Source organism: Tupaia chinensis, unplaced genomic scaffold, assembly GCF_000334495.1.
Source record: "Tupaia chinensis unplaced genomic scaffold, TupChi_1.0 Scaffold143574_1, whole genome shotgun sequence".
Lineage (NCBI taxonomy): Eukaryota > Metazoa > Chordata > Mammalia > Scandentia > Tupaiidae > Tupaia > Tupaia belangeri.
This window is the reverse complement of record NW_006203419.1, coordinates 1,454,968-1,471,698: the sequence shown is the minus strand read 5'-3', so window position 1 is coordinate 1,471,698 and position 16,731 is coordinate 1,454,968. Positions and strand designations below refer to the sequence as shown.

At 45.2% G+C, this 16,731-nt stretch overlaps 1 protein-coding gene and 1 non-coding gene across 2 annotated transcripts in view; both read left to right on the top strand.

The window, feature by feature from the left end:
• The window catches only part of DNAAF9 (dynein axonemal assembly factor 9), a 141,337-nt gene that overhangs the window by 70,560 nt on the left and 54,046 nt on the right, over nucleotides 1-16,731 (top strand). The window contains 7 exon segments of the mRNA XM_014582291.2: nucleotides 7,338-7,484; nucleotides 8,918-9,006; nucleotides 9,420-9,521; nucleotides 9,781-9,898; nucleotides 12,133-12,221; nucleotides 13,448-13,534; nucleotides 13,536-13,601. Coding sequence (XP_014437777.1) covers nucleotides 7,338-7,484; nucleotides 8,918-9,006; nucleotides 9,420-9,521; nucleotides 9,781-9,898; nucleotides 12,133-12,221; nucleotides 13,448-13,534; nucleotides 13,536-13,601 — 698 coding nt within the window.
• On the top strand, nucleotides 7,706-7,812 carry LOC114005225 (U6 spliceosomal RNA). The gene has a single exon (XR_003547100.1). It is a non-coding gene; the product is annotated as a U6 spliceosomal RNA (small nuclear RNA).

Sequence of the window (16,731 nt, the reverse complement as noted above, 5' to 3'; positions counted from 1 at the left end):
CGTAGTCGACGGCGGTTCGCATCCCGGACCCGGTGGCTTAAAACTCACGCCGGGCGTGTGTGCGTGCGTGCCCAAGATCCCGAGAGGAGAATGGAGGAGAAGGGATTGTGGCGTGACCATCCCCTCTGGGGGGTGATTTCTCGCTTTCTATCTCTATATGTCTCTGACTGTCTGGCGAGCACACGTGCCCTATAGCGAAAAAACCTCCCCTCCCAAAAAAAAAATAAATGAATGTCCAGACTTGGAGGCTCCCCCCCACCCCACCCCTCATCTCTCTCTGGTCAAATTAAAATAAATGAATGAATAAATAAAATAGATAAATTTTTTTAAAAAATATCAATGAATGAATAAGGAAAAAAAGACTAGAAGCAAAAGTACTAAAATGGGGACCAGCAGTTAGTGTAATGGCTATGTTGCTGAACTCCCGTGTAGCTCACCATGGTTTGAGTCCCAGACCTGGTGGCTTAAACTCATGCCTGGCACATGTGCGTTCATGCCCAAGATCCCTGGAGGAGAATAGAGGAAAAGGGATTGCGGCGTGGCCGTCCCTCCTGGGGGGTGATTTCTCACTTTCTATCTCTCTGTGTCTTTCTGTCTTTCTGGCAAGCGCACGCGTCCTATAGGCAAAACCTCTCCAAAAAAAATTTTTAAAAAGGCACTAAAATGATGGGACCAGTGGATGGCATAATGGTGTATCACTGGATCACTGGATTCCTACAGTTGACCATGGTTCGAGTCCCAGACCTAGCAACTTAAATCTCCCTTCGGATGCATATGTATACATGCCCAAGATCCCAAGAGGAGGATGGAGGAGAAGGGATTGTGATGTGGCCATCCCCCTAAGGGGCGATTTCTTGCTTTCTGTCTCTCTGTCTGTTTCTGTCTTTCTGGCGAGCACATGCACTCTATAGCAAAAACCTCTCCAAAAAATAAAAAAATAATAAAATTTCATGGGGCCAGTGGGTGGCGTCGTAGTGGGGATGCTGGACTCCCCCATGGCTGACCACGATTTGAGTCTCGGACCTGGTGGCTTGCTCTCACTCTCTCTCTTTCACGCTCTCTGTCCCTTGTCAAAATAAATAGATAAATAGATAAAGTTAGATAGGATAATTCTTCACAAAAAAAAAAAAAAAAAAAGGGAAAACAATTTTATTTAAAATAGCACCAATGAGAGTAAAAGGAATAAATTTCTTGGGGGCTGGCTGGCAGGTGCCATGGTGGTTAAGGGCACTGAACTCCCACATGGACAACTGCAGTTTGAGTCCTGGACCTGGTGGCTTGCTTTGTCACTTTCCCTCTCTCTCTTGGTCTGTCCCTCTTTGGTCAAATTAAAATAAAATAAATGAATGAATAAAGTTGGATAAAATAATTCTAAAAAAAATTAAAAAGAGTAGTTCACTGAAAACTATAAAACATTTCTGAAAAATGTAATGAAGAGTAAGACATCCATAGATCTAAATGAAGCCTTACTATTGTTAGAATGACAGTACTACCCAAGGCAGTGTTACAGATTTAGCGCAATCTCTATCAAAATCCCAGGGGCATTTTTTGCAGAAATAGGAAAATCCATCCTAAAATTCATATGGAATCTCAAGGTATTCCAGATAACCAAAACAATATTTAAGAAGAAAAAGTTGGGGCCAGCAGATGGTGTAGTGGTTAAAGCACTGGACTCCCACATGACCCACCGCAATTTGAGTCCTAGGCTCTAGTGGCTTGATGTTCATGCCAGGCACATGTGCATCCATGCTCAAAATCCCAAGAGGAGAATGGAGGAGAAGGGATTACAGCATGGTCATTCCCCTACGAGGTGATTTCTCACTTTCTGTCTCTCTGTCCCTGATGATTGCACACATACTAAAGCAAAAATCTCTCAAAAGAAAAGAAAAGCGTTAGAGAATTCATGCTTCCTGATGTCAAAACCTTACTATAAAACTACAGTAACCTAACAGTGTGGAACTGGCATAGTCAAAGATACAGACCAGTAGAATAGAATAGAGAGTCCAGAAATAGATCTTTACATATAAAGTCAAATGGTTCTTGACTGGATTTTTGAGAAGGTCAAGTGGTTTTGAACTCTAAAACATTCATTGAGGAAAGGACAATCTTTCCAATAAATAAATAGTCCTGGAAAAACTAGATATCGACATGCAAAATAATGAATGTTATAAAACAATGCAGTGGAGAAAAGAAAGTCTTTTCACCAAATGATGTTGGAAGAACTGGATATCCACCTGGAGAAAAATGAAACTGGACCCATATCTCTTACCAGTAACAAGAATCAACTCAAAATCCATCAACTATTTAAATGTAAAGCCTCAAACTATAAAACTACTACTAGTAGGAAACTTAGGGGATGGGACCAGAAGGTAGTGTAGTGGGTAAGCCACTGGACTATCATGGCTACCACAGTTCAAATTCCAGAATTTGTGGTTTGCTTTCTCTCTCTTTCTCTCTCTCTCATGCATATACCCTATAGCAAATTGAAAAAAAAAAAAAGAAAGAAAAACAACATAATGCCAGTAAATAATTCTTAAAAAAGAAAAGAAAAAGGGTAAACTCTTAGAGACATTGGAGTAGGCAAAGATTTCATAAAGATCCCTAAAGCACGGGCAGTAATTCCCAAAATTGACAAGTAGAACTACATCAAGCTTAAAAGCTTTCTCTCAGCAAAGGAAACAGTAATTAGAGTGAAAAGATAACCGTCAGAATAGAAGATATTTGCAAATTATTTCTCGAACAAGGGATTGATAACCAGAATATATGGGGAACTCAAGCAGCTCACCCATAAAAGAAAAAGTGAATAATGCAATTTTAAAATGGGCTAATGAATCGAAAAGACAGCTCTCCAAGGAAGACTTATGAATGGCTGAAGACGTATGAAAAAATGTTCAGTCTCTTCACGTAAGAGAAATACGAATTAAAACCACATTGAGGAGGGCTAGGAGGTGGCATGGTAGTTGAAGCGTTGTACTCTCACATGACCGGCCACTGTTTGACTCCCAACTTGGCAGCTTGCTTTCTCACTTTCCCTCTCTCTCCATGTCTCTATTCAGATTTTTTTAAAATAATAATAAAATTTAATAAATATCTTTTTAAAAACACACCATGAGGTACTATTTACCCCAGTTAGAAGGGCTAGAATCAAATAAGAACAAGTGCAGACAAGGCTGTGGTGAAAAGGGAACCTCTTACATTGTTGTTAGGAATGTAAATTAGTACAACCCAAAAATAAAACTACTCTATTACTCAGTAATCCCACTCCTTGGCCTTTACCCAAAGAATAGGAAAACAGTCAGAAAGACATTTGCACATTCATGTTTATTGCAACATTATTCACAATCGCTAAAACATGGAATCATCCTAAGTGTTCAAAACTGGGAACTGGGTTGAAAAACTGTGGCACACACATACTATAGGACATTACTTAACTCTAAGAAGCAATGAAACCTTATTGTTTGATGCAGAGTGGATGAATATAGAAGACTTAATTTTGAGCAAAGTGACCCAGACTTTGAAAGATATACACTGATATCCCCACTCAATATGTACCAAATATCTGCACTCTATGACTGAAATGGAAAAATCTGATGGTATGGTAGTAGAGAGGTTAAGTGTAGATACCAGAGAGTGTAAGAGAGGGGAGAGTGGATGGTAGAGGGTGCATGAGAGGTGCAAAAGGAAACATTTTAACAGATAAAAGTAAAGTTCTCAGGGCCAGCAGGTGGCATGGTGGTTAAGGCACTGGAGACTCCCACATGGCCAACCACGGTTTTGAGTCCTGGACCTTGTGACTTGCTTTCTCACTTTCTCTCCACTCTCTCTCTCTCTCTGTGTGTCTCTGTCTGTGTGTGTGTCTGGTCAAAAATATTTTTTTTAAATTATTGAATGAGTAAATAAGTAAAAATAATTATTTAAAAAAATAAATCTTGAGGGACCAGGAGTTGGCATAATGGCTATGTCACTGGACTCCCATGTAGTTGACCATGGTTCAAGTCCTGGACCCGTTGGCTTAAACTCATGCCGGGTGTGTGTGCATGTGTGCCCAAGATCCTGAGAGGAAAATGGAGGAGAAGGGGGCCCCCGCGCCCCCCCCCCCGGGGGGGGGGGGGGAATTCTTGCTCTCTGTCTCTCTTTCTCTGTCTCTCTGGCAACCGCACGTGCCCTGTAGCAAAAACCTTTCCAAAATAAATAAGTAAATCTTGGGGCCAGCAGGTGGCGTGGTGGTTAAGGACACTGGACTCCCACATGGCAGACTGCAGTTCGAGTCCTGGACCTGGCAGCTTGCTTTCTCACTCCCCTTCGCCTCCCTCCATTTCTAGTCAAATTAAAAAATAAAAACAAATAAATAAAATAAAGTTAAATAAAACCAGTATTTTAAAAACATAATTCTTTTTTTTAAAAAAATGGTAAAGTTCTCTGTTTAAAAAATACATACATCATGATGGGCACTTTATGTAAAATGTGAAATTAATTTAGAAAAGAAAAAAAACAGTTCCTGTCTCTTTGCTGATTTTCAACAACAAAAAAATGTTGTGGGGACCAGCAGGTGGTGTAGTGGTTAAGGGTGCTGGACTCACCCCATGCCTGACTGTGGTTCGGGCCCGGACCTGGCGGCTTGCTTTCTCTCTTTCCTTCTTTTTCTCTCTTGCTCTGTCCCTCTCTGGTCAAATTAAAATAAATAAATAAAGTTACATAATTCTTTTAAAAAAAAATGGGGACTAGCATTTGGAATAATGACTATGTCGCTGAACTCCCATGTAGTTGACCGTGGTTCGAGCCCCAGACCTGGTGGCTTAAACTCACACTGGGCATGTGTGTGTGTGCCCAAGGTCCTGAGAGAAGAATAGAGAAGGGATTGCAGCGTGGCCAATCCCCCTTGGGGGTGATTTCTCACTTTCTGTCTCTGTCTCTCTCTGTCTTTCTGGTGAGTGCACGTGTCCTGTAGCAAAAACCTCTCCAGAAATTAAAAAAAAAAATTTTTTTAAATGAAGTTAGACCCTTACCTTATACCATATATTTAAAACTAACTAAAAATGAGCCAGAGACTTAAACAAGAGCTAAATAATAAAACTTCAAAGAAAACAGGAAGTCTTTTTAAGGTTTTTGCCACAGGTGGTATATGCTTCCTGGAGATAGAGAGGGAAAGTGAGAGATTGCCCCCAAAGGGTGGACGGCAGTGCCACAGTCCCTTCTCCTTTCTCCTCTCAGGATTTTGGGCATGCAATCACAGGCACCCAACATGATGTCCAAGTCACAAGGTCCAGGACTTGAACTGCGGTTGACCATGTTGGAAGTCTAGCGCCTTAACCTCCACACCACCTGCTGGCCCCGGAGAAGTTTTTTCAGTTTGTCAGAGGCACATCAGACAGACAAAGAGGGAGAGAGAAAATGATAAAGCACCCTTGTGTGAGACAGTCATGCCACAATCTCTTCTTTTCCATTACTTCTTCCTTTCAGGATTTTGAGTACATGCATACACATCAAATATGTTTTTCAATCCACTGGGTTCAGGACTCAAACACACAGTCAACCATGTGGAATTAACTACCTTAACCCCAGGCCACTGGCTGACCCAGGAAAATATTTATGACATTGGATTTGGTCTTAGATATGACCCCAATAGTATAGGTAACAAAGGAAAATATGTATGGTTGGCTATGTAGTGTAGTGGCTAAATGTAGCGCTTTGGGACTGGATCCCCTATGGCCAACCATCATTCTAGTCCAAACCCTAGCAGCTGGAGAAAGATTCTGGATGATTCCTCACTTTCCCTCTCTCTCTCTGCATCTCTTCAACAAGTGCATGTACTGTAAAGTGAATGAATGAATGAAAGAAAGGAAAAATATATAAAGTGGTCTTTATCAAAATTAAAAACATGGGGGACCAGCAGATGGCATAATGATTACATTGCTGAATTCCCAGGTAGTCAACTGTGGTTTGAGTCCCAGACCCAGCGGCTTAAAACTCACACTGGGCGCATGTGCATATGTGCTCAGTATCCCAAGAGGAGAATGGAGGAGAAGAGATTGTGGTGTGGCCATCTCCCCTGGGGGGTGATTGCTCCCTTTCTGTCTCCCTCTCTCTTTGGCGAGCATACGTGCCCTATAGTAAAAAAAGAAACTTTCTAAAAAAAAATATTAAGGACCAGACCAGCAGTTGGCATAATGGCTATATCACTAGACTCCCATGTAGTTGACCGTAGTTTGAGTCCCGGACCCGGTGGCTTAAACTCATGCCGGATGTGTGTGCATGTGTGCCCAAGATCCCAAGAAGAGAAGGGAGTGCGGTGTGGTCATCCCCCCTGGGGGGTGATTTCTTGCTTTCTGTCTGTCTCTCTCTGTCTTTCTGGTGAGTGCATGCGCCCTGTAGCAAAGACCTCCCCCCCAAAAAAAGAAAAAAGCATGTGCATCAGGGGCTGGCAGGTGGCATGGTTGAGGTGCTAACTATAGTTCAAGGCCTGGACCTGGCAACTTGCTCTCAAATGATCTCTCTCTCTCTCTCTCAGTGTCTCTCTCTGATCTAGTTGAAGAATGATACTAATAATAATAAAATTATATGGATCAAGAGAGTGAAAAAAACTAACTCACTGAATGGGAGAAAATATTTGCAAATCATATATCTGATAAGGGATTAATACCCTAGAAGTGGGACCAGCAGTTCGCGTAATGGCTATGTCACTGGATTCCCACGTAGTCGACTGCAGTTTGCATCCCGAACCCGGTGGCTTAAATCTCATGCCGGTCGCATGTGCGTGCGTGCCCAAGATCCCGAGAAGAGAATGGAGGAGAAGGGATTGCAGTGTGGCCATCCCCCCTGGGGGGTGATTTCTCGCTTTCTGTCTCTCTGTCTCTCTCTGTCTCTCTCTGTCTGGTGAGCACACGTGCCCTATGGCAAAAAACCTCTCCAAAAAAAAAATATATATATCCTAGAAGGAGCTTTGAGGTGACCTTTTCAGTTTAGGGGAAAAGATTCTTTTTTAAAAAAATTATTATTTTATTTAATTATTATTATTTATTTTTAATTTGACCAGAAAAGGGCAGAATAAGAGAGAATGATAGAGACTAAAAGTAAGAAAGCAAGCCACCAAGTCCAGGACTCGAACCGTGGTTGGCTATGTGGGAGCCTAGCACCCTTAACCACCACGCCACCTGCTGGACCCAGGAAAAAAAAAAGATTCTTGTACTTCCTTTGTCCTATAAGTGGATATTGGAAGGCACATCTGTTATTGAGGCTAGTAAACCACGTAATGTGAAAATACTTGCACCGAGATTGGTCTGAGGGCTGGAATCATGCAAATGGCCTTCCCTGCTGACGCTCCCTCTTTTTCTCTTTAGGATTCCACCAGTGTTGTTGCTGCTCTTCTTATAGACTTCAAAAGCTCCTTGCTTCCTCATCTCCCAGTTCATTTCCATGGATCCAGCAGTTTTCTGATGATTGCCCTTTTCCCCAAATCAAAGTTATACCAAGCATTTTACTCAGAGGTAACATTAGCTGTTATTCAACAAAATAACTTCTGCTCTCCCTCCCCCGCCCATCAATTTAGATGACAAGGCGATATGTCAGGGCTAATAGTGAGGTGAGAAGGAGAGTTGGCCAGGCTGGTGTGGAGTGACTGCGTCTAATCCCTCTGGATTCTGGAGTGGTGGTCTTGCCAGTGAAGGGTGAGACCCTAAAGAAACTGAACAAAAAATTTTTTAGCCTTGTGCTCACTTCAGCAGCACATATACTAAAATTGGAACGATACAGAGAAGACCAGCATGGCCCCCGCACAAGGATGACACGCAAATTCGTGAAGAGTTCCATATTTTAAAAAAAAATTTTTTTTTAGCCTTTAAGAAAAATCTACTTTATCTCCTTTAAGTCCAAGTTGGGGCCAGCAGGTGGAGTGGAGGTTAAGGCAGATGAACCCCACATGGCCAACTGCATAATTCAAGTCCCAGACTGGGGATGGGCACACGTGCACACGTGCATGCCCAAAATCCCGAGAGGAGAATGGAGGAGAAGGGGTTGCAGCCTGGCCATTTCCCCTGAGGGAGAGTGATTTCTCGCTTTTCCTTTTTTTCAGTCTTACCTCTCTCCAAGAGCAGGAGAGCACACACCCTGTAGCAAACTAAATCTTATTCAGACTCATTTCCCCTTTACTCATACTGAATTGTGCCCTACCTACTAGTTTAGAGTTTCTACCCCTACCCCATGCCCTCCTTTCCCTGCCCTTTCAATGATCCCACCTGGTGGGTGACACATTATAGGCACTCAGCACAAGTGAGGGGGCTTACTGAGAATTATGCGACCCACTTAGAGACCAGGCAGTAAGTAGCTCAAACCAGACCGAGAGCCAGTCTCATGACTGGTAAAATTCTTGGAAAGGTGTGATTACAGCAGCTTGTTAGGTGACAGTGTCCCTCTCTCAGGACAGACTCACAGAATGTAGAGGGGACAAGCTCTGACCTTGGCTGCAGAGTGACTTCTGAGCTCAGTCCCCTCCCCTGCTTACCGCCTGTTGCCTGTCATGCTTGTCTCTTTGATCTGGGAACCTAGAGGCAGCCCTTTCTGTTCTCTTCAGCCATCCCTCTGCCCCTAGGCAGGAGTTGCTTGAACCACTTCTGTGTGTCTGGCCCTGTCACCAGGGAAGGACATACCCCTGCTGCCAAACTGCTACCCAGTGCCACCTCTGTGCTTCCTGACCTCTGAAGGAGCAGAATCCCTGAGGAGAGGAACCCAGAAGGACATTCTGGTTTCAAAAAAAACAGCAGAATTGCTTCAGGCCTCTATTTTTAAAGCAAACTCGTTTGTTTTAATGGTTTTTCCTCTGTACTGACAGTCTAGATTTTCAACAACCATCAAATCCCCATGTGGGTTCCATATCCTGTTGTTGGGTTTAAAGTGTTCTTTGCTCAAATTCTGTTTTGTTTAGGTCTTCTCCCCCTGGCAACAGCAGGATAACTCAGGGCTCTCTTTAAAAGTGATCCAGGAAGATGGATTATCTGTGGAACAAAAGAGATTGTAAGTGGCTGCCTTCACTGTTTGTGCTTGCCTCCCTAAGCTTTGTGGGCGTGCTCTCTCTGCAGGATGATGTGTCTTATGTAACACAGGGGTCTTGGCTTCTGAAAGGCCAAAACAGTGCTACCAACTTGTAGGTAGCCAGTGCCCTTGGGGAAATAGAAGGCAAGAGAGATGAAACCCACCACAAATCAAAAACTCATAGCATCGCCAAGGGGTTGCAGCCCACCCTTTCTATGTGGGCTCACCAATCGTCATGCACCAGTGCCACATTTTTGTTTTAAGTCGGGCAGTGCTTGTTTTGAAGGAGTTGACACTGTCACAGGTCTCTGTCTTGAAAGCCTTAGAACACGTTGGATAAAGTACGTGTACCGTAGGGAGCTGGAGCTCTGATCTGTGAGCCTTTGCTGTTCCAGGCACTCCAGTGCACAGAAGCTCTTCAGTGCCCTGAGCCACCCTGCTGGGGAGAAGTGGAGCTCTCTGAAGCTACTCTCAGCCAAACTCCCAGAGCTGGACTGGTAAGCTCTGCTTTGTTTCCACGTGTTTAATGTTCTGGCTTTTGAAATGTCAGAAACCTCCATGTTGGTCTTTTCTAAGCTCCTTTTTCTTGTTAACTTCTTAGGAATCACTGTTAAAGGTAGTGACATGCCATATATAATTTTATTTTCTAAAGAGACTCTGTGAGGTTTATTTTTCAGCTTGTAAGTGTCTCATGTGAGTGGGCACATTAGGGAAGGCTGGTGGTGGTAACATAATAGCATCATCTTTGTTTTTCAGGTTTCTCCAGCACTTCGCTGTCGGCAGCATTAGTCGAGAGCCGGTGATGCGCACCCATCTCCCTATCCTGCTGCAGCAAGCCGAAATGAATCTTGCTCCCAGAGTGGAAAATGACAAGGTAGAGGAGCTCACCAAATGTGCTGGGAAATCACAGGAAGATAATCCTGAGAGCCTGCCCTTGGAGCTTTTGTATCAGTTAACAAAAGGGGCTCAGGTGGACTCCCTTTTATAAGCGTCTCCACCTCCTTGGATACTGATGTAATGATACACATGAAACCCGCTCTGGACAATGAGTGTGCCACACCAAGCCCCATGACAGTGATAAAACCCTGGCATCTTGCCGTGCCCTCCCCTTGCTTCTCCTTAGTGCTCCCATGCCAATAGCTCTTTCTGGCTGTGGCAGAGACTTACCTGGCAGTGACTGATACATTGTGCTCAATAAGAGGAAGGGCACCCATGTTATTCGGGCCTGGGTGAAATCACAGGGTAAGGTGATACTTCATAAACATCGCCTGCCCCAGAGTGGATTTCAGTCCACTCCCGCCTCTGGCTTTTGTCCTCTTAGCCCCCTCTACCATTCTTGTGGAGCTGTATGTCCTAATAGACTCAAAGAGGGTATTTATTTCTCTGCAAATCTAGAAGACATTTAACTGCAAAAGGAAATAGAAGCATCAAGTAATTAGAAACATTGCTCTTGCCCTTAAGGGAAGAGTGTAAAAACCCTGAAAATGCCTACTCGCTACATTTTATTTAAAAGGTCCTTTAGGACTTGCACATTATAAGGAAATGTGTGGCTGTGCATGTCTATGCTGTGATTGGAGGGACTGAGACCTGGGCACTGAGGAGTGGGAGCCAAACGCCCATTTCCTCCTCTCTGCCAAGAAGAGGAAGCAGGATGGGAGAAGGGTAAACAAAAGGTTCATTGCACAGAGTACTGCCAAGGTTGCAGAAAGGGGCGCAGTGTAGAGGCCCTGATCCGGGGAGGAGGGAGAGCTGCTGTTCCCACAAAGGAAGAGGATCCACAGCCATCTGTGTGCTGTTGTGACCAGCTCAAGGTGCTAAGCCCCTTTAGCTTTAGCATAGGTTACCTGTGATTGGGTCTGTCCCAATGAATCTTATGTCTTGCGAAATAAAATATGTACTTAAGAGGCGCTGGCCATGACATGTTGTGTGCATAGACATCCTTCAGTGATCACATGGTTCCTGTCCTCCCTGGCCTGCTCCCTTCTTTTTCAGTGACTTTCTTAAGTTGCTTTGGAATATCTGCCTGAAGAGGGGCCTGTTTTCCTGTGGACATGTGGTAGGATTAGACAGTCCAGCCTGGGTCCTCCCCTCCTTCTCAGAGTACTTCCTGCATCCAGTGAATTTCGACTTAGCCTGGGCCATGTGGCTTAAACAGCAGGAGCAGCTGGGCACAAATGCCCCCAGTGGCATTCCTCTCTTCTGCTAAGTTTGCCACAACAGTGTAGCCCACAGCATTTTTGTCCCAGACCTTCTTTTTGCCTGTTATTTTCCTAAGAAGTGGTATTGTTGGAAATAAGTCATAATGTTCCTGAATGTGCTTCACAAAAGAGATCTGTGGCCCCAGCAGGTAGGCTTACTCATATTTTTTTTTTTTAAGATTTTTTTTCTTGGGGGAACCAGCAGTTAGTGTAATGGTTATGTCGCTGGACTCCCACATAGTCGACCGCAGTTTGCGTCCCGGACCCGGTGGCTTAAAACTCACACCGGGCGCGTGTGTGTACATGCCCAAGATCCCGAGAGGAGAATGGAGGAGAAGGGATTGCGGCGTGACCATCCCCCCTAGAGGATGATTTCTCAAAAAAAAAAAGATTTTTTTATTTTTGTCATAGGGTACATGTGCTCGCCAGAGAGAGAGGGAAGGTGAGAAATCACCCCCTGGGGGGAGATGGCCACCTGCAATCCCTTTTCCTCTTGGGATTTTGGGCACTCTTGCATACTTGCCTGTTTTTCAGGCCACTAGGTCCAGTACTCGAACCATAGAGTCGGCCATGTGGGATCCAGCACCTTAAACACCACACCACCTGCTGGCCCCAATGCATTATATTTTGAATGATATATTCACAATCTGCTTCACAGAAATTGAGAGTAGTAGCAACACATTTCTAATGGTGTTTGCTGTGTGCCAGGCACTGTTCTGCACACTTTGCCTGTGTTATCTCAGTTAATCCTCACACCTGTCCTACAAAGCTTTCTGTCATTGCCCTAGGATCACAGAGCCAGTTAGTGGTGGTGTTGAGGTTAAAGCCCACAGAGCCTGGCTCCAAAAGTCAGTACACAATGCTCTCTCTCTGTTGAATTGCCAACCCACAAGACTTCTCTCTCGTGTAGGTAATTATCAACATCGTAACTGGTCTCCCAGGCTGTCATGCCAGCGAGCTCTGTGCTTTTCTGGTCAATCTGCATAAGGAATATGGCAGGTTAGTATGGCTGCTGCCTTTATTTGGGGAAAAGGAATTGTGTGCATTGAGGAAAATTAGATATGTACTGGTGTGACCGGTATCACATAGTAGTCATCTGTCCCAATCATTCATTTAGCCATGTCTTCCCAAACCAGAATGAACAAAGACCCCCTGTATGCCAGGCACTGTTTTGAGTGTGAGGGAATACCTCACTGAACACTCAGGCAAGAAAACCTCTGTCCTCACGGATCTTGTGATCTGGTTTGGGAAGATAGACAATCACTTTAGGAAAGCATAATGTATTAGCTAGCGAAGCATACCTTGCAGAAAATTAAGCAGAGAAGAATGTAGGGAGTGCAGGACCGGGAGTGGGATTCCAGTTATTAATTGAGCGGTCAGGCAAGATTCTCCTGAGCAGGTGACTTTCAAGCAAAGACCTACAGAAGTGAGGGCATGAGCCTCGTGGCTATGTGGGGAGAGCACTGTAGCTGCTGGAAAGCACAGAGGCCAGGGAGTGAGCCTGGTCAGCAGGGACATGCTGGGCCATGATGGTGAAGAAGATGGGAACTGGAGGAGGTACTCATCCTGCCGTGACCACAGGGGGACCATGGGAGTTCAGGCACCACTGGGACGTGGTGGCCCCTGTGAAATTGGGGAAATCATTCGCTTATCGCCTCCACTTGGCTGGCAGGCTTCTAAACCACCCTTGTTCACTGAACCAGGCATTTAAAGCATTCTGCAGGAGGCTGCAGATAAATTGAGAACACTGAAATGACCTAGAGGGTGGGATATTGTGCAGAAGGGAGAGGCAAGTTTAGGAGAGACGCCAGGGAAACACTGGGCCTCGTTTTTCAAGTATTAAGTGACTTACTAGGTTCTCACGTCTAGTGCTTTTTTCTATAAACATTCTGAATCTTTGCTCTGCCCACTTCTTATCCTTACCAAGAATTTTCCCAAGCACCAAACTGAAGCCATTTTATCGCGTGGTCCTTCAGGAAGTGACCACCTGCTCAGAAGTCTTTCTCACCTCTGGTGTTGGTCATGCATGTTCTTGACCCTCTTTCCTGTGGCAAGGAGTTTTCTGTCAAAAACCCCAATGATAGTGGTTTCATGATGCCACCACCTTTTTCTATGGTGCTGGGATTGCTTTCTCCTATACAGAGTCACTATGCAGTGTCCTGGCTGAACCTAGGGGACCAGGCCATCAGGCAGTCCCACACTGAGATCGCAATTGCTATTTCCAGGTGGATGGTGTACCGCCAAGTCATGGACAGCTCCGAATGTTTCCATGCGGCCCACTTCCAGAGATACCTTTCCAGTGCCCTGGAGGCCGACCCGCCCCCCCCGCCAGTCAGCCTACATCCGCAAGAAGACCAGACTACTCGTGGTGCTACAAGGGTGAGCACCGGAAGTCTCTAGAGACAGTTTTGTCAGGTGGTGACTTTGCTATGACCATTACCTCACATGCAGCAAATCCAGAGCACAGAACAAACTCCACACATGAGCACTATCTGTGCCACACCAAGCTAGCCCTGTGGTCTAACGGTTAAGGGAACTGGATCCTGCATGGCTGACTGTGGCTCAAGTCACAGCCCTGTCAGCTTGAAAAATATGCTGAGTGTGTGTGTGTGTATGCGTGTGCATGCATACATATGCTCAGAATCACTACAGGTTGGAGAAATGGAGAAGGGATTGTGACATGACCAGACCCCATTTGAGGGGGTGGAGGAGATGCTTTCTCCGTCTTTCTCTCTCTGTGTCTGTCTCTCTTTCTCTCTCTAGTAAATGCACTTGCCCTCTGGCAGTTGAGAGAGAGAGAGAGGGAGAGAGAGGTCTGAACTGAGCAAGGACCCTGTTGCCATCCTGTGGCCTGGAGCGGCTAGAATAGCTTATATTTAGTTTAGCTTCAGTGTCATAATATTCCCCACAGGTGAGAAGTTAGGGAATCTGGGCAAGGCTCTTTCATATTTCTTATAACAATCATGGCCTCTAAAACCATTTTGTTCACCATCTAGGTAAAAGAGAGTTTCATTTGTTCTTGTACTACATACTCTGTAGTCTCCAGCCCCACCATGCCCAGATGGCTGGCCAAGGAAGCTTTCCTGGGACCTTCCGTGAGGAGTAGAATAGACTGGTGAGGTAGAGGGCTCTTCCTCATGGCTATGTGCATGCTGCGATTACAGGCTTACTTGCTCGGGAAGTCCCTGTGTGAGCAGGATCATGGTGGTGTGCACACAAGAGGGCAGATTGGACACAGTGGACACACCTGGACGCTGGCTGAAAGGCACTTCCTTGGCCTGTTCTGAGCCCATCACCACCACAGGCCCAGACGGGGACGTGCTACGTCAGAAAGCTCTGGCTATGCTTTTTACTAGTGTCATTATGGTCGGTAATAAAGAAGCTTTTGGCACTTGTCACAAAGTGCGTTTGTGCTAGGCTATGTTTTTCTGTGCTCATAATAATTAGTGTTTGCAGTTGGCTAGTTGTTTCCAGTAAAGACTTGGCCTGGATCCAGGGTTCTGTTTGGCCTCCTGGCTATGATAATGGAAAGTGGAAGAGAGCTAGGATGGTGGTCCTGAGGAAAGAGGTAGGCGGAACTGGGCAGCAGCTTTCACTGGCAGACCTTTTCTCACCTCTCAGGTTCTCCTTCTGTCAGCCCTTTCATCCTACAGGGGGCTGAGGTCCTGGAACCCACAGAGGAAGGGTGTAGGCTTGAAAGTACCTGTTTTCTTCTGGTTCACCATCACTTCTGCTGGCCAAAGGGACCCAGCCCAGCTCCATCGCCCTTTATCCACCAGAGTTGCAAGTTGCTGGGGGTCGGGGATGGACCTGAAGTGAACTGACCGCAGCTGAGGTCATGTCTGTCCTCCCTCACTACAGAGAGCATCTTCAACTCCTTGTTGGAGTTGTAATCTTGGAATACAAGTCCTGGCTGCTTCTGCGCTGCAAGGACAGTGTGTGGCCAGCTAACCTTTGTACTACAGACCCAGCCTTCTGCCCAGTCCCGGCTACAGGACTCTAGAGACCTCAGACAGATTTCCTGAAGGACTCAAGTCAGTACCAGCTGAGAGCTGTGGTTTTCACCAAGAGGCTGCTCTCACAGGCAGGGCCCATTTTGTTGAGGCTCAGCGAGGAACTCAGTGCATCTCCTTGGGGTGACCTTAAAATTGAGAACTGTGTCCTTGGAAATGACTATTAATTTCATTTATAGTGTTCTTTGTGGAAACCTGTGCTAAAGGCAGCATTTTCTTTAGCCGCTACAAGTATCTGGTCCCAGTGATCATCATGTGATAGTTGGAGGTAGTATTGACCTTTGACATCAAGTGGAGCTGTTAGTGGTTATTTTATTTATTTATTTATTTATTTATTGAGAGATTTTTGTTGTTGTTGTTATAGGATGCATGTGATTGCTGGAAATACAGAGAGACAGAAAGTGAGAAGTCACCCCCTGGGGGAGTGGCCATGCTGTTATCCCTTCTCCATTCTCCTCTTGGGATCCTAAGTGTGCGCACACGCATGCGCCCAGTGTGAGTTTTAAGCAACCAGCTCTGGTACTTGAACTGCAATCAGCCGCATGAGAGTCCGACACCTTAACCACTATGCTACCCATCAGTCCCATTAGTTGTAGTTTAAAATTAATTAACCAGGCCAGCTCTGGCATAGAGGCGAACTGCTGCTCAGGAGACGCTAAATCCCACGTGGCTACTGCAGTTGAAATTACCAAACCTGATCAGCCCGAAACACTCCAGGCATGTGCCTGAGTATGCAAGACTCAGTGGGCTGGAGGACTGGAGAAAGGATCACGTGACCAGGCCCTCTGGAGGGCTCTCATCTCTCTCTCTCTCCCTTTCTCTCTCTCGCTCACTTTCCCTTGCATGCACCCATACTGTAACTAATTAAAAAGACAAAAATTTGGGACCAGCAGATGGCATAATGGTTACATTGCTGGACTTCCATGTGATCAACCATGGTTACAGTCCTGGACCCCATGGCTTAAACTCACATGAGGCATTTGTGCATGTGTGCCCCAAAATCCCAAGAGGAGAATGGAGGAGAAGGGATTGCAGTGTGACCATCCCCCTGGGGGGTGATGTCTTGCTTTCTGTCTCTCTCTCTTTCTGTTTCTCTAGCAAGCACACATGACCTATAGCAAATACCTCTCTCAAAAACAAAAACAAGGGACCAGCAGGTGGTGTGATGGTTAAGGCCCTAGACACTCCCACGTGGTCAACCACAGTTCGAGTCCTGAATCTGGTGGCTTGCTTTCTCACTTTCTCTCTCTCTCAAATTAAAATAAAATGAATAAATAAGTAACATTAAATACAAATAAATAAAACAAAAATAAGAGACAAAAAATGTTCTAATCAAATTCATGTTTTTTATTATTTTGGTCTGAGGATGCATGTACTTGCTAGAGAGAGAAAGAGAGACAGACAGAGTGGCCATCCCCCTGGAGGGGGAGATTTCTCACTTTTCTCTCTCTCTTCCTCCTGACAGTACATTCACCCAGTAGCAGAAAACTTAGGGA